Here is a 23,876-nt window from a genome sequence, read left to right on the forward strand (position 1 = left end):
TGACGGCAGCCGGAAACACTGTTCAAAGTGTGTGTGTGTGTGTGTGTGTTTTTGTGTGTGTGTGTGTGTGTGTGTGTGTGTGTGTGTGTGTGTGTGTGTGTGTGTGTGTGTGCATGGGTATGTGTGTGCACACTCGTGTGTGTGTGTGTGTGTGTGTGTGTGTGTGTGTGTGTGTGTGTGTGTGTGTGTGTGTGCTAGATGGAAACTCACTGACCTTTTATGACTGTAACTACATACAGAATGGATTCATTGTTCATTGCATCTTTATTGTGCACAAGCAGCGATAAAGCATTCTGGTGGCTGTATGAAATTGCTCTTGATCTTGGTTGTTACTCAAGGCATGTAAATAACTTTTCAAGAAAGTAGTATTAGGATAACTCACTTAGTAAAGTGAACCACCATGTAGAACCATGATTAAAGAAATAATTGGGACCACATTGTTGGTGTAAAGACAGTATTTGTGAACTGAATGGGCTAGAATTGTTTGGTAGAACTGAATTTCTAGAAGTATTTTTAAAACAGGTATGTACTGCAGTAGTACAGTATGCCATCAAAATAAAGATATGAAATCACTGATGGTACGCATTGTTTTATTTTTGTCATGACATAACATTGTGACAAAAGTGATTTTCTATAATCTTTTTTTTTACATTCATAATGTCTTGTTTCCTGACCTAACAAAGAAACAAAAAGGATTATTTACCTCAATTCCGCGTAAGTGCAAACTATCTAAAAATAAAAATAAAAAAAGGAAAACAATGCCAGCGTCACACAAACCAAATACATTTCGTGCTTTTTTTTCTTCACAAAGGTTACTTTACATGCAACTGGTGTCTGTTGTTTTAAAATGACTAATTTGATCACAAGCAAATGCATTCGATCTTTTGTATTCAAATATTTGAGTTCATCAGAGCCATTTCCCTGACCCCCATGGCTTTCAGTTAAAGGCCTTTTTTCCACCTGCTCTTCCTGTAAGTCCTCCCCCAGAGAAGGGGCTCTCAGCAGGGGGAGGTTACTGCTGAGCGTCCCCTTCCACTTCCACACCTCCGAAACTCTCCCTCCTCAGTCTTTGGATCTCTGAGTTGAGCCCCAGCAGTGTTTGAGCCAGCTGGAGGTCCTGTGAGCGCATCTCCAGCTGCATGACAACAATGAAAAGAACTGAATCAGCATTTTGGGAACTATAGACTTAAAGGTGCACTATGCAGAGGGGGATTTATTTACATTTGCGCAGCCTGCAGGTAGTTTACAAAACATATTTCCCATACATGTAATTCTTAGTATTGAATTATTCTATCATCATAAATCGAAGAAAAAAAAATTAACCAGATGTAAGACAATTATATGTTTTTAAACAAAACTGTGGGCCCTTTTGCTGTAAACAATAATGATGAAAAAGATCATTTGATAGCTTTCTAACTTAAAACAATGTTCCAGGGATCCAATTGTCCTGCGAGGAAAGTTTGTTTATTCAGTTATGAGAATATATACCTTGGAACATTTTTACATCTCTGACACATCACCAAAGTTGCATAGTGCAGCTTTACAGTAAAGCAAAAAAAATTAAAATCCTTTCTTCCAAAATGTCTCTACTACTGACATTATCAAATTGACATTTCTGGACTTGATTGCTGATAGCAACTGCAGAGAAAAGAATCATAGAAAATAAAACCTGGCAGTCAACTCACCAGTTCGGACCTCAGCCAGGTTATGGCTCCATCTATCTGCGCCCTCCGCAGCTCTTCGTTGGCTTGGTAACTACTGCCGATACTGAGCGGTCTGACAGTGGGACCGGAGTCTTTAGGATCTTCTCTGGACTCTCCTGTCGTTCTGAAGGCATGAATCAGTTTGTTTTTAATGTTCTCCAGAACCATGGTGGACAAAGTATCCTCGCTGTGGCTGTCTCGGTCCATGCTGGGGAAGGTCTGAATGCCCCGGGGCAGGTATACTGCTGCAAGTGTGTGTGCCCTCTTTCATGTGTTGCGTCCCAGAACTTTCTTTGACATTCCGGGATACAACTCTTCACAAAAAAAACTTTGGAACTCTTCTCTGTTTGGAAATCTTTCACTTTCACTGGGATTCTCTCCTGGACTGCTGTTCTTCCTTCCCTCTCTTTCTTATGTGAACAGGACAGCAGTCTGTGTGCTTGTGTTCAGCAGCTGCAATCATCCCTTTTGCCAGCCTGGTGTGGAACTGGCCTGTTTTGTCATTGTTACTATGGAGAAACGTCCCTCCGCCTGCATGCCCCATCTCCTCCTCCTCCTCTCTCTTCCTCCTCCTCCTTTTCAGTAACCTTTATAAGAATGGTGGAAGATCTCGGACAAAGACTATTGTTGCCTCCAAAAAGAACTGAAAAGCAACCCCCCCCCCCCATCCCCAACCACTGCCACCACACACACACACACACACACACACACACACACACACACACACACACACACACACACACACACACACACACACACACACACACACACACACACACACACCTCCCTTTTCTTCACCCTTTCTCTCTTTCTCTTTCTCAGTCAATCCCACCCCCATCCAATTCCAGTCAGTGTGAGAAATGTGTTGTGAGTGAGCTCTCATTTGGACACAGTGCCAAAGTGTAAACCTGTGTGTGTGTGTGTGTGTGTGTGTGTGTGTGTGTGTGTGTGTGTGTGTGTGTGTGTGTGTGTGTGTGTGTGTGTGTGTGTGTGTGTGTGTGTGTGTGTGTGTGTGTGTGTGTGTGTGTGTGTGGGTGCGTGTGTGCGTGGTGTGCGTGCGGCCGGCCGGGCGTCTGTGTGTGTGTGTGTATGCGTGACTGTGTGTGTATGCTTGTACACAAACTCCATCTCAAACCCCCAGTGGACTTCTTTCAGCGCTTCTCCCTAAATAAGACCTGCTTGTCAGCTTAGGAGACAGACAGGTTGGGCAAGGAAGGAGACACAGCCTCAGTGTTAGTCGATTCCGAGGCACAAAAGGCCATCCTACGGTGAAATATAACCAGGCCCTTTGTGCCCAAGTTAAGTCCATTCCCCTGTGGGCTTTGTGGGATGTTTTTTTTTGGCAGCTGTGAGTTAGTTTTTGTTTCCTCCCTCTCTCTGACTTCTGTACCGAGATGAGACAGGGGTCTAGTGTTGTTTCCCTGTCTGACATATGGGCCTGGCTGTGAGAAGTGAGAGGGCACATTTGGAAGGGGAACATCACACTCAGTCAATCCTTTAACTTTTCAGGGCTAATGTCATAGGAAAGACAAAGAAGTGGATAGAGTGAGAGAGAGTGACCCTATTAAAAAACTCTCAGCCACATGTTCTGCTCGGCACATTGACCATTAAATGAATGGCTTTGAGTTGCAGTTCTGTCATACATTTATCCGTAAAAAGACGGATGGAATAGAGTGTTGGGAGAGGGAGACGGAGCGGTGCGCTTGTCAGAGCTCATAAGACCGTGAGCTATGACTCCATTTGTGCAGAGGTCTGTGGAGCGTGAGAGGAGGTTTGGGGGGGATCGGGCCGTCACTCTTGAAGGTCAAGGAGGCCAAGCGACAATGACGGGGGACAAACAAGCTGCCAAATAGCCTACGCAGCAGAACCATGCCTCAGGTTGCAGGAGACAAGGTTTGAGAAATGGTGTCTTTCCTTGTGGCATTTAAGAACTCTGATAACCTAGAAATGATTGAGTTGATGTGCAACACAGAAGACGCAGGGTCTGTCTCCTAAGCTTTTATATAAAAAAAATAGCATATCATAAATTTACAGACCTGAGAAAATGCTCTTAAATATAGTGTTTATTATTTAAAAAAATATATGACTTATAACCTATGAAAATGTCATAGTATTCCTTGAAACTTCACCTTTTTTTGGTTTTGTTATTTTCTTTTTTTGTTGCAATTTTATTGTATTGTTTTTACATATTCAAAATAAAACCTTCATTCATTCATTCATTCATTCATCAAGTTAAAGTTATGTGACTGAAGGCCACACTTTGTTTCAACTTAAAGGTGAAGTAAGCGGTTTATTTATGTTCATATTTTTTAAATCGCTATTTATTCATACAGTGATTACTTACATAATGTGCGCATTTCATAAAGACGATCTCTCAGTCAGCTGCTCTGCATGTAATCGGCAAATAAACTTATTGGAGGATCCCAAAATGTGTATCCAATCACAAGAGAGAATGCTACAGATTGACACCCGTCCCGGCGGAGCAGGTAAGAATGAGTTTTTACCTACTTCTTTTCATTTTAATTCAGTGCTGACGAGATCATTTGTTATCTGAATGAGTTTGTGAGCGTTCAAACAACTTTGCTGCCCCCTGGTGGTGGTACATTCAGATATTTGATTGTTACCAGTCTTTCAGTTTATTGCTTTTTAAAATGTAACCATCGACTGTAAAGTCTCGACACAGAAAACTGTCAACAGAGGTCAAATGTGTCACTTTGGGCTCTGGAAATTGTGACACTTCTTACTTACTACTATGTTTTTTTTATAATAGTTTTTTTTTACTAACCAACAGTCAATCAATCAATTAATCTACAATATAGTGTGAGTAGATTACAATCCATCATGAATAGGCCATAGGCCTATAGGCTAGCCGCTACTGTGTGTGTATATATAGGCCTATGCTTTCTTCAATCTTGTGCTGCTAACGTGAGAAGATATGCATAAGACATTAAAAGGGTCAATAATGGAGACAAAAAAAGAATGTGTAGACTTATGATTTATGTTTAGGCTATATTAAACATATTTAGCTTTGGATGCTTCAGCAACATTGTTGAGGAAAACTTGCATGTCAGTAAAGCCATTTGAATTTAAATTTGATGAAAAAATTGTTAGACAAGTGTTTACTTATATAAATAAAAGTTAAAAAGAGAGAAAACAGGGGATGTGGAGGGTATTGTAGGCTACCAATGATTTGGAGAAGTACAAGAAGGATAAGACTGTGATACTGATACCTTTGGCTCAGCATCCCTCCCTCTCTCCTCTTCCCAACATCAGCACCACTCTGCACTCCAATCCTTCCAGGGAGGGGGCGGGAGAGGACGCCATCTTGTTTGTTTTAGTCGGTGGAGGGGATGGAAAAACCGCCACCACCATAACACTGGGGCCGGTGGCATAACGAGCATATAAAAAGCTCAAGGCGGCTAACCGGTGAGTCATTTTGGTAAAGGTATGCATGTGAATCTGTGCTCATTAAATTAGTCGCTGTCAAATAAAACAACGGTAGCAGATACTGAGTGACAGGGGCTAACGCATCCTCACCTGTTGTGATGCAGCGGAGAGCACCAACGGTGAATGCGGATGCGGTCGTTTCCTTTGAATAACATCAACGTTAATGCGTTCGAATGTAACTGTAACGTGTCGTCTCGTGTGAATTACATAATGCGTTCGAATGTCCTTACTGTAACCATAATGTGGCTTAGTGTCGGCTTCTGTTAATAACTGGACGCAGTTATGGCAGGTAGGCTACATTGTATTGCTGCAGGTGTAGCTATAGGCAAGCTGCCATTTTCATTTCATCTGGCAGCTTTTCTTTTTTTCTAGTTTTTTATAAACTACACTATATAGACAAAAGTATTGGGCTACACCTCTTACCCAGGCAACATGTGCATGATGTGAGTGCCATTATGGGCTTTAAAGCCTTGTTTCCACTGATAAATAGTCTACAATAAAGGTGGAGTCAGCGATTCTAGAGAATGCTTTTTGTCAAAATCAGTCAACATCGCCTTATAATCCACTATGTGTCCGTTCTGTTTTTACTCTGAAAAAAATGTGGGACCTGCCTGGCAGGATCAGAGTTCACAGTCCTGATGTTTTTTATGAAGGTCTTCCCCAGTCTATGTTTGCTGGTGTTGAGAAAGTGGGGGAACTTTCCAAACTGAAACCATTGCAGTGGTGATAGAAGTCCTTCGTAAGAGGTTGTGTTCTGGCTCTACGATAGAGTGGGGAGTTCAGGCTATACCTTCCTGAATGGGGCTTTTCCCTCACCAGGCAATGGTTTACAAAAGTCTCAATTAATCAGCTTGAGTCCCACTTTGAACTGCTGTCATTACTCTTATTTAGCTCGACAACCATGTCTGCATCTTCAAAGAATTGGCTTGCAAGAGCTTAGACCACACAATGAACGTGGCCTTTCAGCTGTCAAGCTTTGTTTACCGTTACTGAGTTGTGATTTCAATCACACACTGTAAGTTGTTTTTGTTTCCTTTCTTCCTAGGCCCAACGCCTTCCCCTCCCCCTTTCCCCTGGTGGGTGAGCCCGCGCTGAGACCATGTTTTATGCCCACTTTGTGCTCAGTAAACGTGGGCCGCTGGCTAAAATCTGGCTGGCGGCCCACTGGGACAAGAAGCTGACCAAGGCTCATGTGTTCGAGTGCAATCTGGAGAGCAGCGTGGAGAGCATCATCTCGCCCAAGGTAGTTTCTCTGTTATGTTGTTGTCACAATATGTTGATATAGGTCAAAATAACAAGATTCGGCTTATAACTTTTAGGACTTAATTGTTTTTTTCAGGATCAACACACACATAAACTTATGTTTTTACAAAATGTATTAAAAAACTTTCCTGTATTTTAAACATTTACTGCTATAAATCCCTTTTAAACATGTCTGATGTTTTTTTTTTTATCATTCATTCTACAGGTGAAAATGGCCCTTAGGACATCGGGGCATTTGCTGCTGGGGGTGGTGAGGATCTACCACCGAAAGGCCAAGTACCTGCTGGCAGATTGTAATGAGGCCTTCATCAAGATCAAGATGGCATTCAGACCAGGTTAGGGAAAGAATTGGGGAAGTTAGAGGAAGAGAAAAAAGTTATATGTATTCTCACATACATGCAATAGTATTCAGTATGATATACAGTATAAATAAAGATATTGGTTTTCCCACCTATATATGCAAAAAAATATTGTATTCACATACAGTATTCAGTTGGAATTATTTATTGTTATATTGTTCTCACTATGTGTCCATCTGTCAGTTTTCATTACTATTCAACTCATAGCATCTTTCTTAAAGTTGCCCTATTTTTACAAACATAATAATGAACCAAGCCTGTTTCATTCATCCCTGCTACTTGAGATTTGTCTCACGCTGCAATTCTTTTCTTGTGATGTTCCAGGTGTGGTGGATCTTCCAGAGGAGAACAGAGAAGCAGCCTACAACGCTATCACGCTGCCCGAGGAGTTCCATGATTTTGATCAGCCACTACCAGACCTAGAGTGAGTCCTTCGCGCAAAGCAACTTTTATTTTTATTATTTTAGGCACTTTAACTTTTTTATTGGATAGACAGCAGTATTTAGATGACTGGAAAAAGAGGTTGGAGGTATGCCCCTTAATATGAAATACTGTTGTGAACATTTAATACTGGACAATTTCTTCAACAATTTCCATTTTCCAACACTTCCTCACAAAAATATAAATACAAAATGGAATGGACTGTGTGGTTTGTTTTGTCCAGTGATATTGACGTTGCCCAGCAGTTCAACCTGAACCAGAGCAGAGTGGAGGAGATCACTATGAGGGAAGAGGTGGGCAACCTCAACCTGCTGCAGGACAATGACTTTGGTAGGCGTTGAGTGTGCCATGTTATGTTTGACAGTCATGTTTCTACACATCTGTTCTGGAACAGTTTAAACATCTCTACCTTGTTGGTTGACTTCCCCTACACACCTAAATCCAACAATATATGCTGTAAAGACACACTGTTGTTCCTGTTGTGCAGCTGACTTTGGGATGGACGACCGGGAGATGATGCGGGAGGAGAGTGCGTTCGAGGTGGACATCATGGCGGCTTCAGCTTCCAACCTACTGCTGGAGGCCGAGGGTGGATCTGACCAGATCACTGACAAGTCCAATCATCTGGAGTACGACGACTTTGGAGACAACCCCATGGAGAGCACTGAGGGAGGCATGCTGGGTAGGATCCTGACAATGTGTATGACACCGCAGTTAAATAGTGAGATAGATGCAATAAAGTTAGCATTATTTCTGCAACAGAATCACTTTTAACTTAACGTCTGTAAGTGATACTACACTAAATTATACTCAAGCTCTCTGGCGACATTTAAAAGAAAGTTTGTGGATGTTGCTGTCATCGCACAAGTGTTTTAGCGTGTTCCTGTGGTTTGTTGTGAAGAGATTGTTAGGTACTTTGTCACCACAATGTATTTAATTAACAAAAACTTGATGGTAATAATAGCATTGGAATTGTTGGCATTCAGATTGACTGTTATTTCTCTTGATTGTAATCATTGTATGACCGTATCTCTCTGTGTGTGTAGTGGACAAGCTGCTGAGTAACGAGGACGGAGGCGGCATCTTTGACGACCCTCCCGCCATCGCAGAGAGCGTGATGATGCCTCAGGACCACGGAGACGATGACGACGACTTTGATGCTCTCTCAGGTCGGTTCAGCCAATGACCTGAAAAATTGACATGTGGAAAAATGACATATGTGTCATCATCATCCCACGTATATCCAATATGGTGTGGATTGTATGTTGTCAGCGGGAGCCCCAGATAGTCCAGACTCAGGCCCCACAGAGCCACTACCAGCCATGGCAGACCAGACGGAGCAGACCACCCTGGTTCACAACGAGGAGGAAACCTTCGCCCTGGAGCCTATCGACATCACAGGTAACTCACTGCTGCTTTTTACAGAAATACTTAAGACCTCATTGATATCTGGAACTTCCACTTTTACTTCTTTACTTTATGTATAATGGTTTTCCTTCCCTACATGAAGAAAATCACATCTTGATTTAGGGGACAAAAAGTGCCATACCAGATTGCATGAGTGGCATAGTGATACAAAAATAGAGACAAACAGCACATTGCATAGGCAAACATGAATGTGTTGAAAATGATACATTTGGTTAATGTAATATATTGCATTTAAAATTCTGATGATTTGTCATGGTTACTTCTTTTTTTAATATATTTATTTTTTGAGGCATTTTTTGCCTTTAGATAGATGTCAAGATACAGAAGTGGACAGGAAATGTGGGGATAGAGAGGGGGAATTACATGCAACAAAGGTCACCGGCTGCAATTCAATGGCATGCGATTTAACCACTCTGCTACCAATGCGCTCCTGTCTCGATTACTTCTGAGTGGAACGCAGCCAGGAACGACTCGTTTTTATATAGAACTGCCCTTTTGCTCATAATACCAGAGTTATTTTGGTCCATGCAGCCGATTCATCTCCATCTCCCTTTGGCCTGTGCAGTGAAGGAGACCAAGGCTAAGCGTAAGAGGAAGCTGATTGTGGACAGCGTGAAGGAGTTGGACAGTAAAACCATCCGTGCACAGCTGTCTGATTACTCTGACATCGTTACCACCCTGGACCTGGCCCCGCCCACCAAGAAGCTGATGATGTGGAAGGAGACCGGAGGAGTGGAGAAGCTTTTCTCTCTCCCCGCTCAGCCTCTCTGGAATGCCAGGCTGCTTAAGGTAACTTCAGAGATGCGTAGATATCCAAGGATTACTGTACAAAGTAGTGTAAGGGTGAAATTGTGTAAATGAAACATAATTGTGAAGACACACAAGTTTAAACCTAAGTAAGAAATCATAACATATTCTTAATTAATTAGTAGTTCTTTGAAAAACAAGAGGAAAGAAGAAGGTTTTGTGTGTTGACCGATGGTGTTGACGGAAAAAATGGAGAGTTGTATTAGTGTAACTGAGCTGTGTTGGTCTTGCACTAAAGTGTATGAGCAAATCCTTGACTGTTTTATTCACACCCACACCCACGTCGAGTACTGGAGCACCATTATAACAATTAAAAATACTGTATATTCTTGCATGTTCTCAAACTTCTGGCCCCTTTGGTTTTGTCTCTCTAGATGTTTACAAGATGTCTGACACCTCTGGTGCCAGACGAGCTGAGGAAGAGGAGGAAAGGTGGAGAGGCCGACAGCCTGGATGAGTTCCTGAAGGATCTGGAGAATCCCGAGGTGCCCAGAGAGGAAACAGCAGGACCCCAGCAGAGAGACATCCTGGGTGAGAAATAGGTCTCTTTGCTCACAATTATGGCTGCTTTGTATTTGGATACGTTATAACAAAAACAGTGTGGATATTCAACATATTCCCCCTTCTTTGGTGCAATATTGGAACGCAATATGTATGGGTGTCAAAGGTAGTGAAGTTTGTTAATGTAATTGCTGAGCACGTATTTCAGGACAGGCATAAACCGACCTTACCTAATTGTTTCTCCATCAATATTTTGTCCATGTGAGCTTTCTCTAACATGTCCATTTCCCCCTTCCAGACCAGACCATCATGGAAGAGGCCAGTGTCCTCCAGACTTCAGCTGTGGAAGGCAGCAGGACCACGCTGGACGAGTCAGTCATGCCCCCTCCATCCTCCCAGCGGGGCCTCAAACGCAAATCCCAGGACACAGAACCAGCCCTGCCTGTGAGTACACATGCCCCCATGACCTTAGTATGATTCTATGTATAGAATGAGGTAGATGTACACTCCCCATTGACACATTTGCATAATTGAAGTAAAGACTCGAATAACTCTACTTACGCATTTTGTTTTTAATTTTTTTAGATGGGGGCTTTGGACCAACAGCAACAGCAGCCACAGGTGTCCACAGGCTCCGAGGTGTCCCAGCAGTTGGAGGCGTCCACTGTGGATCTCCCCCAAGAAGACACCACTAACATCAGCCAGCTGATTGAGCTGGACCTGCTTTGTGACAAGAAGAAGAATGATGACGACTCTGATGAAGAGGTGAGATAAAGATCCACAAAAACTAGCACAGTTCACTTCCACTTGTGTGACTATAAGATTTTAAAACAACTTTCTAATTTATTCAGGGTAAGTTAACAGAGCACGGACACACACTCATTTAGTATGTGTGTGTAATATTTTTTTTCTCAGGAGGAAGAACTGCAGGGAGGAGACCAGGACCAGGAGGAGAGGAGGTGGAACAAGAGAACCCAGCAGATGCTCCACGGCCTTCAGGTGTGTATATGTTCATATTTGATTGGAAAAAACAGAAGAATGAGTTGATTTCACAACTAAGAGGAGTTTATATTTTTGGTTACTTCATTTTTGTATCTCAAATTAAAATCATGAACTAACTGAAACACATTGGACTACGTACATTGAAATCTGCCTGTGATAGCATACGCAAGACATCGGCTGTGTAGCTCAAGTTAAATAGTTTTTTCACTCTATTTAGTTATTTTCATTGCTGTTTTATTCAGTCAAATGAGGAGGCGAGGAACAATGCATGCTATTATACAGTAGTTTCAGAGGTCACAGCTGCCTGTCTATAGATATACCAAACTGTGCTACTCAAATGATTTTAAGATATGTTTTTGAATGAGACATGTCCTGGCTCTCTGGTTGTGACAGAGGGTGATGGCTAAAACAGGGGCCCAGTCGGTGGGCCTGCTGGAGCTGTGCAGGAACAACAACAAGAAGCAGGCGGCCGCTAAGTTCTACAGTTTCCTGGTTCTGAAGAAGCAGCAGGCGGTGGAGCTCGTACAGGAGGAGCCGTACAGCGACATCATAGCTACGCCCGGGGCCCGCTTCCACATCATCTAGATAAACACAACCTCACAGTCACAAAAGGAAACTGCATTTGGTCAAGACACAATCTGTTCATTTAACAAAATTGTATTTATTTGTGTAGTTGTTATTATGTCTGTTGACTTGTTTTGTCTATAATGTGAAGTTTTATCTTCTGTTTGCAATATGTAATGTTAAGCAGCGGTGGGAGGAAAGAGGTCTGAATAACATGGCTGGGTTATTAAGGTTTCTTCCTCCACAGTGGGGAGGCTGGCAACTCCAAACAATGGACACTTTTTTTCTATTTTAATTTATTATTTTTAAAAGTTCTAATCAGAGGGTGCTTGTGTAAACTGACAAAAAGAGCATGCACCATATCCAGTCTCTGCAAGAGTACATTAATACAGTTAGTGATTTGCAGACTTAACCAGCAGTTAATAATTATACAACTGTAGTGTAGCACTTTAAGCAAAACTGACAAGTTGTTTTTTGCGAAAGCTTTGCTCGCATCGACTGTTTGCGCTTCACTAGTCAGCAAGACTACAGTTGTGTCCCAAATCCAAACTACATATTAATTAATCAGGGTTTGAGTTTATAGTGTAGCAATACTGTTAAAGCAGCATGCTAATATACTAAAAGAACATACTATTCTTCTACAAGGAGGAAATAGAAGCAATGCTGGTGGTGACACACCTCACATTTTGCAGAAGCATTCAACAGCTGCAGTTTGAGTAACGTGCGTACAACAACTCATCTGTATATTACAATTAATACAACAAATGAGTATAAATCACATACTTTATATAATTAGCATGTATTATGGAATTGGGACACAGCTTACAAAGGAGCTTGATTTTAAAACAATAGATGTAAACATTGGTGGTCTTTCATACATGCATGCTCTGTCCTGAAATAATTAACCAAGATTGGAATAAGTCTAGAAACCATTTTTATTAGTGTGTCGCTCTAACTGTGTCACTTTTAACAGTTTAAATCAAGTAGGTACTCTGTTCAAGATGATTTTATTGATATAATATATAAAATAATTAACTGTTTCTTTTTATTTAAAGGCGAAACATATTTTTTATTAAAAGAATGACATCAGTGTTTAAGTGAAGTCTGAATGGACGTATTTGGTGTTAATAAGTGTCGTTTGGACTCTAAACTTATTGTCACAACAATCAAAGAGAAAAAAAGTTAAAAGCAAAAAAAAAACAGACCACCAAATCATTGTGATCAAATTTCTTCCTTGTGGGCTTCTGCAAAGATGGGCTGAATGCATCGTTTTTGATATCCCCTTCCATGTAAACTGTATATCACGCAACTTGAGTGCATTTTAAATTTTGAACCATGTGCCTGTAAACTTTGCTTTTTTTATTTTGTATAAAAGCTGAGAACAAAACTAATCAGTGTGTCTGAACAGTTCCATGCCTGAGTAGACTGTTGCAAAAAGTTTTTCAAAATAAATCAAAAATACCATGACCACCTGTGTTTTAAAATGGTATTTTTATGATATAAACATTAATTGTTTTATGTGCTTGTTCAAACATACCAGAAGTAAATGAGCAGAGTGTAATTATTTTACATTTTTCTTTCTCTTCAAGATCTTCAAATAATATTTATGCAGGAAACAAAATGGCTGAAGTCTCTGTCTTGCTGCCGTACTATGTATTCGTAACCACAGGAGCTGGTGTGTTGTTGTCTCCTCCCTCCGTGCGTGGCTTCTTGTTTCGACTCCTTTTCTTCTTCTCCCCTTGCTCTGTCTTCTTGAGCGGCGGTGTCGGCACTCCTTTCTTCTTCTTCTTCATGCAGCTCAGAGGGTTTGGGTTGCTCTGTTTCCTCCTCCTCTTCCTGCCCCTCCTCTCTCCATCCTTCTGGGCGATGCCTTGCTCCTCTTTCAGGCTGTTGATGCTCTGCTGCTGGGCCGGGCTCACCAGTTCCCCCAGCTGTATGGCCTGCACGTGGTCTAGAGACGTCTGGCACGGTTTGTCCAGCACCATGGTGTTGAGGATGATGTAGAGCAGAGGGACGCCCGGGATCTTCTTCAGGTTGGTGGTTAATGTGAAGTCCTTCAGATCACAGATACAAGAAAAAAAGAAGTGGATTAGTGAGTGAGGTGGAGACAATGAATGAATGATAGAATGAATGATTTTATTTGACCATTTTGATATAAAAACATGAACAGCACTCTGTCACACATTAAAATACACAAAAAAGCCTGAAGGCTTATTTCCATTGTGGTCCCTAATAGAGTGCTTAAGTCATTGCTGTCAATGCCAAAGACTGCTGCTGACTTTGTTGAGCATATAACAAATCAACCATCTAGTAGACGCCAATATATTATCTAGTCCATTTGCCCTTGGTTGGGAGGGAGTCATTTCCAGCAGCAAAAAAAACAATATTTCTCATTTAATTGTTTCCCTCTTTGTGATGATGTGGTTGTTTGTACCTGTGTAGCCACAAAGTAGTGGTGCGGGTTGGTCGCCTGCAGCATGGACAGCAGACAGTCTGAGGCGGGGACGGGGTTCTTGAAGTGCGGACAATGCCTCACCTGAAACTTCTGCAGGATGATTTTAGCTCCGTACAGCTCCTTCCCCAGAGTATCCAGCTCCTTCAGTGCACAGCTGAGGATCACATCACAAATCAATTCAGTTGTATTTACAGGTATATAGCCCAATATCACAAATAGCCATTTGCCTCAGTGGGCATCACAGCCCATACACAATATGATGCCCACTGCCTTTAGACCCTATATTATAATAAAGATATGTACAAGTTAACCTGCAAATTCAGTAAGTACTCACCTGGTGGTGCAGAGCTGGACCTCCCCCATCAGGTACGTGGGCATTTGCTCTTTGATCTGAATCTTGTTTTTTAAAGCCGCCTGACAGAAAGTCCCGTCCACGAGGATCTGATAGGGCTGTCGCAAGCTGAAGTTAAATTTGTAGAAACTTAACGTTTTCTTGGCTGTTTTCTGTCGCTTGATCTTCATGGTGGCTGCGAGGAAAAGTTAGAATAAATGCCTCGTTTTGTTTTTTTAATCCTCCTCTGAAAATACAAATAACACAAAGTGATTCCTCCGGTTAAATCATCGGAGTAGCGTTAAGGATATCTTATAAATATTCATGTTAAAATTGAAACCCTCTCACATACTTCAGCATGGACGCTTCCAGTGTACACAACACGCTTACGGTACGTACTTCTATGGTCTCCGAAAGGAAACAAAATACACGACGGAGGTTCCGGCTTAGATTTTGCAACAAAAAAAAATTAAACTGCTGCAGTTGCCCCATAACCTCTTCTGAAAAGTTATATTTACATATTTTTATGATTGTGTATATGTTTTTGCAACTTGAGATGCGGCCATTTTTAATGTTAAAGTTCTCTGTTAATTTTGATGGAATCTTTTATTTATCAATATAATTCTATAAAAATATAGTTCAATATTATTATTCACAATATACATTCTTATTGTAGGCCTATAATTATAAATACGATATTATTATTATTATTATTATTATTATTATTATTATTATTATTATTATTATTATTATTATTATTATTATTATTATTATTATTATTATTATAATAAGTATCGTTATTATTAGTGTGTGGTGTTACTGTTTATTCTCCCCTTCGTCTGTGTTGTTCCCGGAAACGGAAGTCCTTCAGGTGGAGCAACAACCGCAGCTTCGGTCTGGTGACACCCCTGTTGACACCCATATTCACTCTATGGTCACACCATTGGGTGACACTTGTCGTTGCCTCGAACTAGTCTCGGCTAACGTTAGCTCGGGTCGGGCCGGTGTGGGTTGGGTCGGTGGTCGGTACGTTTCCTTTCTCACTTGAATACAGCGAATACAATGGCGGCCGCTGATCCCCGGTCGTCGAGCGACGGCGGGCCGACCAGCAGAGCAGGATTCCCGGCCGGAGAAAGCAGCAACGACCGTGACGGGCCGGGAGGCAGCAGCAGCGGCGGAGGAGGCGGGGAGGGAGAACGGGAGCGGGACAGGGCCACCTTCGAGTGCAACATTTGTTTGGACACTGCACGAGACGCTGTCATCAGTATGTGCGGCCACTTGTTCTGGTACGGAGGGAGAGGGGGGATTGTTTTTGTTTGTTGCTCATGTTTGGAGCTGCGGCCTCCTTTTAACCGTCGGAATCTCGGCCCAGCAAGGCGCCCTTACCTTTATTAACGCTGGATATGACCATTATTTCTTTACATTACTTTAGAAATACATCGGCTATCTGACGCGTTGATTGGATCATGAAGTGTGGCTGAACTTCAACCCTATAAACCCTGTTGTTTCTGTCTGAAGTGCAAGTGTTTTTGATTGGCAACTGACCCACATTTGAAACATTTGAATATTGTTATCTACTGTAGTCTAAACCTCGTGAGCCCAGGCTGATCATGTCATGAGGTTTGAGGTTGTAGTAGGCCTTGGTCACAGTTGCAGCCAGTGCCTTTAGCCCCATTGTGACACATTAATATTGCTGGTTCAGTTCAGACTGTGCCTGGTGATCATTTGCAGCTTTGAGATCACTTGCAGGCTCAATCAGTTAGTTTGTTTTACATGGTTATTTATTTAACATCAACTATTCTCTGGTTCCAGTTGCTTCGATGTGATGTTTTGCTGCTTTCCTCCATTTACAATCATTGACCAAAGTAATAGCCTTTGCATTTTTGGAAGGGAACTTTTAGTTGGCTATAGGCTAAGAGAAAATAAGAATCAGAAAGAATCAGATAATTCAATAACCAATAAAGTCATACCCTGGGCCCTGATAAATCTAAAGGAGTTACAAATGAAATCTTAATGACCACCAGTTTATGAGCCAATATTGCACAGTGTACTTGTAAGAACTGTCCACCTTGCTACCTATCATTTAATCAATAAGTGAATTTTAGCCTATTACTCTTGTTTGCACTTTAGCTGTGATTCTAGTCTTGGCTCCTATCTTGGTTTTGTATCAAGACTTGCGTAAGGCTCAACCTTCAAACCATTCGGTGTGGAAAAGCATGCAGACGGTGACGTGTGTGAGGCTCGTTCACCACTGTTTAGTGTTGACTGATGGTCGTGCGTTGCTCGCAGGTCGAGGCTAATATGAGATTAGAGATTAGATTTTTTAGAGAGTGGGATTGGGGTCAAAACCTAAAGCCGTTATTATGACCACAAGTAAAAGAAGAAGAAAATCTAACTTCTCTTTTCCTCCTCAGTAAATGAGCCTTTGTGGTTTTAAATGATAGTGATCTGTAAGGGTGTGCTCTTGTGTTTTGGCTACATACACAACACTGTTTAGTTTAGTTTGAGGAAGCACTATAGAAGTAGTAGTAATGCTAGATGCTGCTGATGCTTACGGGTTAGGTCCATAAACACAGATATTATGGATTTAAACTCCTTTCAGTGTAGAGGTTTGAGAAAAGCCTCCAAGGCAGACCACACAATCTAATGAGCTGCAGGAGACAGTCTTGTGTAACATGTCACATACCTTGACTTAAAGCCAGGGTTTTAAACTGCGGTCCCACAACAGAGTAAGGCCCCACGCTTGAACAGAAATTACTTATTTTCTCTTTCCGGTCCGACAGAAACACTTAAAATATTATTTTTAAATCTTTGAAAGATGGCTATGAAGTCTGATCAACAGCACTCTGAATTAGTCTTAACCCTAAAATAAAGAGGGACCTGTAAAGCGGACATTTTTAATAGAAGTGGACAGATGATTCTTGTGTTAACATGTTAGTGTCTAATAACGTTGTGCTGTTGATTAGTTTTTCTGTGTGGAAATTCAACTCGCATACATGTGCAGTTGCTATATGACCATGCATGAAGCTGTGCTGCTGATGTAACATGTGTGCCTCTGTTACCTGTGTCCCTCTCTCACACTCATCTCTTGTTTCTCATCTTATGAGCAAGGTGATGAAACTGTGATGAAACGGTCGGCAAGGATGAAAAGGTGTTGACGACAGATCACACCTGTTGCAACTTTACATCCAAATTGCAACCTTATTGCATATGAGTCGTTTTATTTCAAATAGAAAATGGTGGAATACATAGATTTTAAAATTCCAGTCCCTCACACACAGGGAGTCGCAATCGCATACAGTTTGCAGCTCCTAACTCCTAAACACTTTGTTCAGCTATGAGCCTACATAACGAAACTGGACGTGGAACTTTGAAAACAGTTTATTCCTTTGTTCCAACTTATTTTGCATTTATTTTGTGAGTTCAGCTGCAGAAATAACAACTGCGATGTTTGGCTCACAAAAATATTGACATAATAAAATGGAAAAACTGAATACTCAACCTTCTTTTTTTAGCCTCAAAGATTGTGAGGAAATGTGAAACTGTTTTAAGGAAATGTCCTGTGTCAGATTTTTACTGAGAAATATGAGTCATCATCAGAAGCAGAAGGAGGAAGCAGCCCTGCTCAAGTCTAAAGGGGATGATTTGTGTGAAAGAGACATTAGGTTAATGAGCGCGTGTGGCGTCTTTACAATACCTGAGAGAATTGTCTACGAGATGCCATTCTATTTTCTTCCCCAACACTGAACCAGAGCTTGTTGTGTTCAAATTGAAAGGGAAAAAAAACATTGACAACAAGGGGATAGAAAGAGAGATAAACAGAGAGAGGGAAATCATTATTAATACGCACTAAGCTTTATACGTGCATTAGATTTGTAGCCATCTTTGCAAACGTGTTTAAACCAATGATTCCACTTTGCCTGAAGACCCTTTACGATGAGTCAGGTGGTGCTTGTGTTTTTCCTTTCTCTAACCTGTAAATCATCTTGAACCCCTGGGTTGGAAACCATTGACTAACAAGTCAACATCATAAAGATGTGGCTGAATGCTGTTTGGGGGTCATGGTTTTATCATCTCTCCGCTAAACTTCAACCGATATAGTTCTCAAATCCAGTTTATCTGTGATTCTTGAGACATGTATGCTAAAATAGAGAGAGGGTCTATGGGGTCTGTGTTTATAGTCAGCAGTTGGGCCTCGCTGTATGGCTGTTGAGCCTATTAATGGAAATCAAGCAGCTACTCTTAGTTCACAAAGAGCTCGGCTATACGTGCGGCCACGTTAAATCACAGTTGAATAGGGTTGTTGTGTTAACTAAAGGCCTTTAGCTTTGTTCAGCTGTGTGTAGATGCAGGAATGCCACTGATACAACAGTATAATACTGCACACACTGAGCCGTGCTGTGGGAACGCCTGTTAGATTGACACAAGGTCATGTTTTGCCTTATGATTTGTTTGGCTCGAAGCCGATTATTTTGTACATGTTTGGTAATAGGCCCAGCTGAGACGGCGGGGTATTGGTTATATTGCTTACGAAAGACTGAAAGTGTCGGAAACAAGTCCTGCCTGTTCGTCTGCATGATCCGAGTTACTTTGCTGTTTCAAGGTATCTCTGACGGAAACATGATTATACAAGCTTTTATAATGTAATGCGGCACCGTAAGGCACGCTTTTATAATCTGTACGCTTTTGTGATGGGGACATGATGCGGTACACCGTTCATCATCAAACAGAGGACAGACACATTCAGCCACCAGCTGAGGAACATAGCGCATTTAGCAGCTAAAGAGTCCGATTTCCCTCAGGAGCTGGTGGAGACCAAATGAGAGCTAAAAGAGAATATTTGACCTACATCCTCCATCAAGAGGCTGGAACTACAACTCTTAATGAATGATAATGTTACCTAATGTGTCTTTTATTAGAATGCAAATTAATCTTTTGTCTCCCTCTCTGTTTCTGCAGCTGGCCCTGCCTTCATCAAGTGAGTATTTCTCTGTTATTGTGACACTGTACTGTAAAGTTTGTTAAAGGCCCTGCAGGTGACTTCTAAGGCATAACGTTATGACAAAAATACTATGTCACAATTATTTGCATATTCAATGCAAAGGACATACTTTGTCCATCTGTAGTAGAGTAAAAAGAAATGTATTTAATGTGGAAACGCGGCAGCCAACCCATTCAGGTTGTGATGTAAGGTCATCGTGGGAACTACACCCGTCACCTGTTGACTTAGTGCAGCTTAAACATGCTAATGCACTTAATCCCTCTGTTTACTGCAGCTTTCTCTCCACTACGTTGCACTGCAGTGCTCTCAGTGCAGCAGCCTAATTACTATAAAGGTTCCACTTAAGATTATACAGAGTTGCAACCATTTAATGTTCATAGTGAGAATGTAACTTCCGTAACATTCATTAGGTCAAAGTTAAAGTGCCTAACTTTGTTTTATATTGATGAATGTCGGTAACATTCAAACCATCTCCATACATATTGACGCAAAGTTGATTAAGCCTATCAGCTCCACAGAACTGTCTCTGTATTTCTCAGTATGGCAGTGTTTACTAAGGGCGCACTCACACTAGTGCCGTTTGCCTGTTCCGTGCTCAGCACGATTCAGCACGATTCCCCCCCCTCCCCACTCCCCTCGCTGGCCCGTGCTCACACTGCTCGTGGCCTGGGCACACTTGCACCTTGCCTACGTCACCGTGCGCGTTTAGGATTTGGAGCTTAGTCTACTTGTAGGCTATACGACTGTTTGTGAATATTTTCATCCGGCCAAATTTGCAACAAATATTCCACTTCCACATTAGAGCAACGAGAATCCTTAAGCTATTGTTTTTTTTTTAAAATGTAGCCTTGACGTAATAGGTCGCGGTGGACAGTCTCATATTTGTGCAGCACGCTGTTTATTATTAATATAACGGCCCGTCATCAGACCATATGTATCCGGATGGTTTTGTACACATCGATCGCTCCATCAAATCCAAGTCAGAACTTCTTGTATGGGCAGAGATCGTTTTTTTAAGTGTCTTTATAAAGTTTCTTGTTAAACCTTAGGGTAGGCTACTGTTTCCTTATCACCGGGCCGCGGTGTGTTGTTTTGGGTGCGTCTCCACCGCCATGCGTAAATGCAGTTATGACAGCTGACGGGAGGAAAAAGAAAAAAAATCATCTGACGAACGTGAGTAAACACGAAAACCTTTTTGCTTTGCTTTCTGCGCTTACCTAATTATCTCTCTCCCTCTTTTATTAGCCCACACCTAGGCCTACACACACGTTAATTCTCACACATTATAGCTACAAGTCCAAGTGGTGGGCAATTCTGGTGGACTAGTAAGGCAGCGGACGTTAACGGACAATGCATCCTTAATAAATTCACGTCAGGAACGCCGCCTGTGCGCTTGCTTGTGCGCGTGTCATCTCATTAGCATCTGTACTTTGGCCACGGCACACCTCTCCCAGGTGTGCCGTGGCCAAGGGGCTGTTCCGTGCTGGAATACAAGTTGGCGTGGTCACACTAGCCAAACGTTCTAGACTTTAGTATGCAAATTAGCTTTGGCACGGGGCCGCGGCCCTAGTGTGAGTGGCCCCTAACTGGTGTCGCCCCTCGACACTAGCGCAGGACCTACGAACTGTAGCTTAAAATCTTTATTTTCGTGGAAAACTTAAGCCATAATTCGACATTGAACCTAGTGTTTACTCAGTGAGGTTTGTATCAGGAAAACGAGACCTCATCTGATCTGAGTTCTAAACATTTTCCTGTCATGCTTCCCTCGTCCTCTCAGTGGTTGGAGACGCGGCCCAGCAGGCAGCAGTGTCCCGTCTGCAAGGCTGGCATCAGCAGCGAGAAGGTCATCCCTCTGTACGGCCGAGGGAGCTCCAGCCAAGAGGACCCCAGGTAACCCCCTGTGTGTGTGCGTGTGTGCGTGTGTGTGCGTGTGTGTGTGTGTGTGTGTGTGTGTGTGTGTGTGTGTGTGTGTGTGTGTGTGTGTGTGTGTGTGTGTGTGTGTGTGTGTGTGTGTGTGTGTGTGTGTGTGTGTGTGTGTGTGTGTGTGTGTGTGTGTGTGTGTGTGTGTGTGTGTGTGTGTGAGAGATCACTGATGACCGGCTGACCCCATGTTGTTGTTCAGGTTGAAAACTCCACCGCGGCCTCAGGGACAGAGAACAGAGCCGGAGAGCAGAGGCGGGGTGAGTGGATCAGCAAATTTTTTTTAAAACGATAACAGAATTTAAAAAAATATATATTCTATTTTGTGTTACTGTTAATTCATCTGTTTTTCATGTGCAGATGTTCCAGGGCTTCGGGGACACCGGCTTCCACATGTCTTTCGGCATCGGCGCATTCCCCTTTGGCTTCTTCACCACAGTCTTCAACACCAACGACCCCTTTCAAAGAGCAGGTAAAAACACACATAGTATCAATCTTTTACTAGTTTTGTAATGATTTAAAGTGAAGAGACACCAATTTGTCTTTTTTTTACATGGCCAGAACAGAATAGTGTCTTTGAATGATTACAAAGCCAGCACTTGAGCATCTGAGGGCCCTTGAACGTGTCAGGAAATGTGCTAACTTATTATTGGAACAGGTTTTTGTTGTCTCTCTTTGACTGGCATGAGTTAAAAAATATATTGCATTCTTTGTGGAGTAAATCAGGGTCTTAATAAAGTTTTAAATAGAATTTGAACGCTGCTGAAGCCCTGAGATTTGATTATTTTGATTATTAGTGAGTAACAAGCTCCATCTAATCACAGCTGCTGCCTTCAGGCGACATCATTACAGCACAGATTCAAACAAACTCTCCCTTGAGACACTGCTGGTGTATTAACCCTTTCCCAAAACCCCTCTCTCCTCTTCCTCTGTCAGACCAATATGCAGGGGATCACCAAGGCAACGCTAACCACAACAACGGCAATAACAACTGGCAAGACTCCCTTTTCCTGTTTGTGGCCATCTTCTTCTTCTTCTGGCTGCTGAGCGTTTAAAGGAAACGGGACGGACGGAAGAGAAGAGATGGATGGATGGATGGAGAGAGAGAGAGAGAGAGAGAGAGGGGGAGGAGCGCGAAAATATACAACAAACTTTCACGCACTTAACTCGAGCCACAGACACACACACTCATTTTACATTTCCTAGCAGGTACTAACTTGGGAGATAAAGTGGAGGATTGTGTTTGATCTCAAACCATTTTTTCTTTGGTGGGGGGGAAGGCTGATTCAACTTTTAAGATACTAGGCCCCAACTCACCTCACCTGCTTTATTGTTGTTTTTTCTTTTATTATTATGCAAAACGCACTCACTCGTACAGCGCATAAATCCCCCAATAAATCGTGTTGGACCACTTGAAAATAAAGGTGGAGACTGTTGGGGTGCAGACAGTATTAAGTGATCGGGGTGAGCTTTGTAAAGCTTTTTTTTTTCTTTTCGCGTGAGCTTCAGAAAAAGTGAAGATGGGTATAATTGGGGGCAGTAACTTAATCTGTTTTGGTTTTTCACATTCCTCTTGAAGAAGCAGTCACTGGTTGTGTTAAGTCGAGATGGGGTTAAAACCTTGGGGTACGAGGGATTCAGGATGTTCTTACTCCATAAGGCCAAAGAGTAGCAGATCAGTCGTGTACAATGTGTGAGAGGGAACGATGGTGAAATATGTAATTGAGATACGTTCCTGTTTACAGTTTCCTCGTGAAATGAACAAGTGCTCCTAGAATTTTGCAACTAACTTCTCGAAAAACCGATAGAAATAGCACAGGTGGATGCATTTTCTTTTATATATACATTTGTCTTAACATAAAAACTGCCATTGCACTGTGAAGTCATTTGTAGACGGAGCTGTCCTACAGAACGGAGTGTGTTGAACCACTACAAACATGGATGGCTGTACCGTTTTTTTTTATTTAATTTTTTTAAAGGGCCAGTTCGGGAGATTTTCACCACTTGACATGGTTAAAAAAAAACTGACACACAGAAAAGTTCTGGCGATTTAAGGTGGATGAGGTCGGCACACTAAGAATTTAGAGGAAAGACAAGCAACAGTTCAATGAACTTTTTGTCACAGTTGATTTTGTTTTTTGTTTTTCCTAACTGTACGTTGTCTGAGTGAGTGAGTATACATTATATATTTGTACATATGAATATTGTAAACGCTGTTTTTACGTGTTTTCTGAGTGGAATGAACAGCAGTGGAGAGAGAGAGAGATGGGAGTCGGCCCTCAAGATGCTTTTGTAAAGCGAGATCTGGTTCCTGTTTTTTCATAAATTCCTCCCATTTTTACTCAAGAAAACGTCTACAGCCCAAGTTAATAACTCCTCTGCCAACCTTCTGCTGTTAAGTTAAATAAAATGTTATGAGTGCAGAAAAAACGTGTCCTTTCCTGCTTGATGTGGTCTTGATCAGTGTCTCTGGTTTTACTATTTATAGCTATGTTTTTGAGTCAAATAAATAGTTTGTTTAATTCTATGGACTACTGACAACAATTCTCCCAAATTCCAAATGAAAATATTCTCTTCTAGAGCATTTACATGAATTAGGCTAATGTAGAGATGTCTACATTGAAGTGGTTTATTCTTATTTAGAGGGCTGTAA

General features: G+C 41.9%; 3 protein-coding genes across 6 annotated transcripts; 2 read left to right on the plus strand and 1 right to left on the minus strand.

Moving 5' to 3' along the window:
• Positions 1-899: 899 nt before the first annotated feature.
• utp23 (UTP23 small subunit processome component) lies at positions 900-14,700 on the minus strand. Of its 4 annotated transcripts, none has more exons than XM_080045199.1 (4): positions 14,305-14,634; positions 13,950-14,124; positions 13,206-13,569; positions 900-1,135 (listed from the first exon to the last, which is right to left on the minus strand). In XM_080045199.1, exons 1-4 carry the CDS (start codon positions 14,490-14,492, stop codon positions 999-1,001), a joined length of 864 nt encoding a protein of 287 aa, XP_079901325.1. In that variant the 5' UTR covers positions 14,493-14,634; the 3' UTR covers positions 900-998. The 4 variants fall into 4 exon arrangements, with proteins under 4 accessions (XP_079901325.1, XP_079901323.1, XP_079901324.1 ...); XM_080045197.1 differs by lacking the exon at positions 900-1,135 and adding an exon at positions 14,654-14,700 and having other exon boundaries at positions 13,132-13,569; positions 14,305-14,497; XM_080045198.1 differs by lacking the exon at positions 900-1,135 and having other exon boundaries at positions 13,132-13,569; positions 14,052-14,124.
• Positions 6,250-11,536, plus strand: LOC307263852 (double-strand-break repair protein rad21 homolog A-like; the record flags this gene model as incomplete). The annotated part of the gene is made up of 13 exons (XM_080045136.1): positions 6,250-6,393; positions 6,619-6,748; positions 7,097-7,196; positions 7,437-7,543; positions 7,701-7,895; positions 8,260-8,382; positions 8,486-8,614; positions 9,207-9,430; positions 9,823-9,979; positions 10,248-10,393; positions 10,535-10,714; positions 10,865-10,948; positions 11,345-11,536. 13 exons carry the CDS (start codon positions 6,250-6,252, stop codon positions 11,534-11,536), a joined length of 1,911 nt encoding a protein of 636 aa, XP_079901262.1.
• Positions 14,701-15,157: 457 nt separating the features above from the next.
• Positions 15,158-23,646, plus strand: rnf5 (ring finger protein 5). The gene is made up of 6 exons (XM_080045034.1): positions 15,158-15,587; positions 19,261-19,279; positions 21,081-21,193; positions 21,426-21,483; positions 21,584-21,695; positions 22,160-23,646. The coding sequence occupies exons 1-6, from the start codon at positions 15,364-15,366 to the stop codon at positions 22,276-22,278; spliced, it is 645 nt and encodes a 214-aa protein (XP_079901160.1). The 5' UTR covers positions 15,158-15,363; the 3' UTR covers positions 22,279-23,646.
• The last annotated feature ends 230 nt before the right edge of the window (positions 23,647-23,876 follow it).

Source organism: Ammodytes marinus (genome assembly GCF_949987685.1).
Source record: "Ammodytes marinus genome assembly, chromosome: 17".
Lineage (NCBI taxonomy): Eukaryota > Metazoa > Chordata > Actinopteri > Uranoscopiformes > Ammodytidae > Ammodytes > Ammodytes marinus.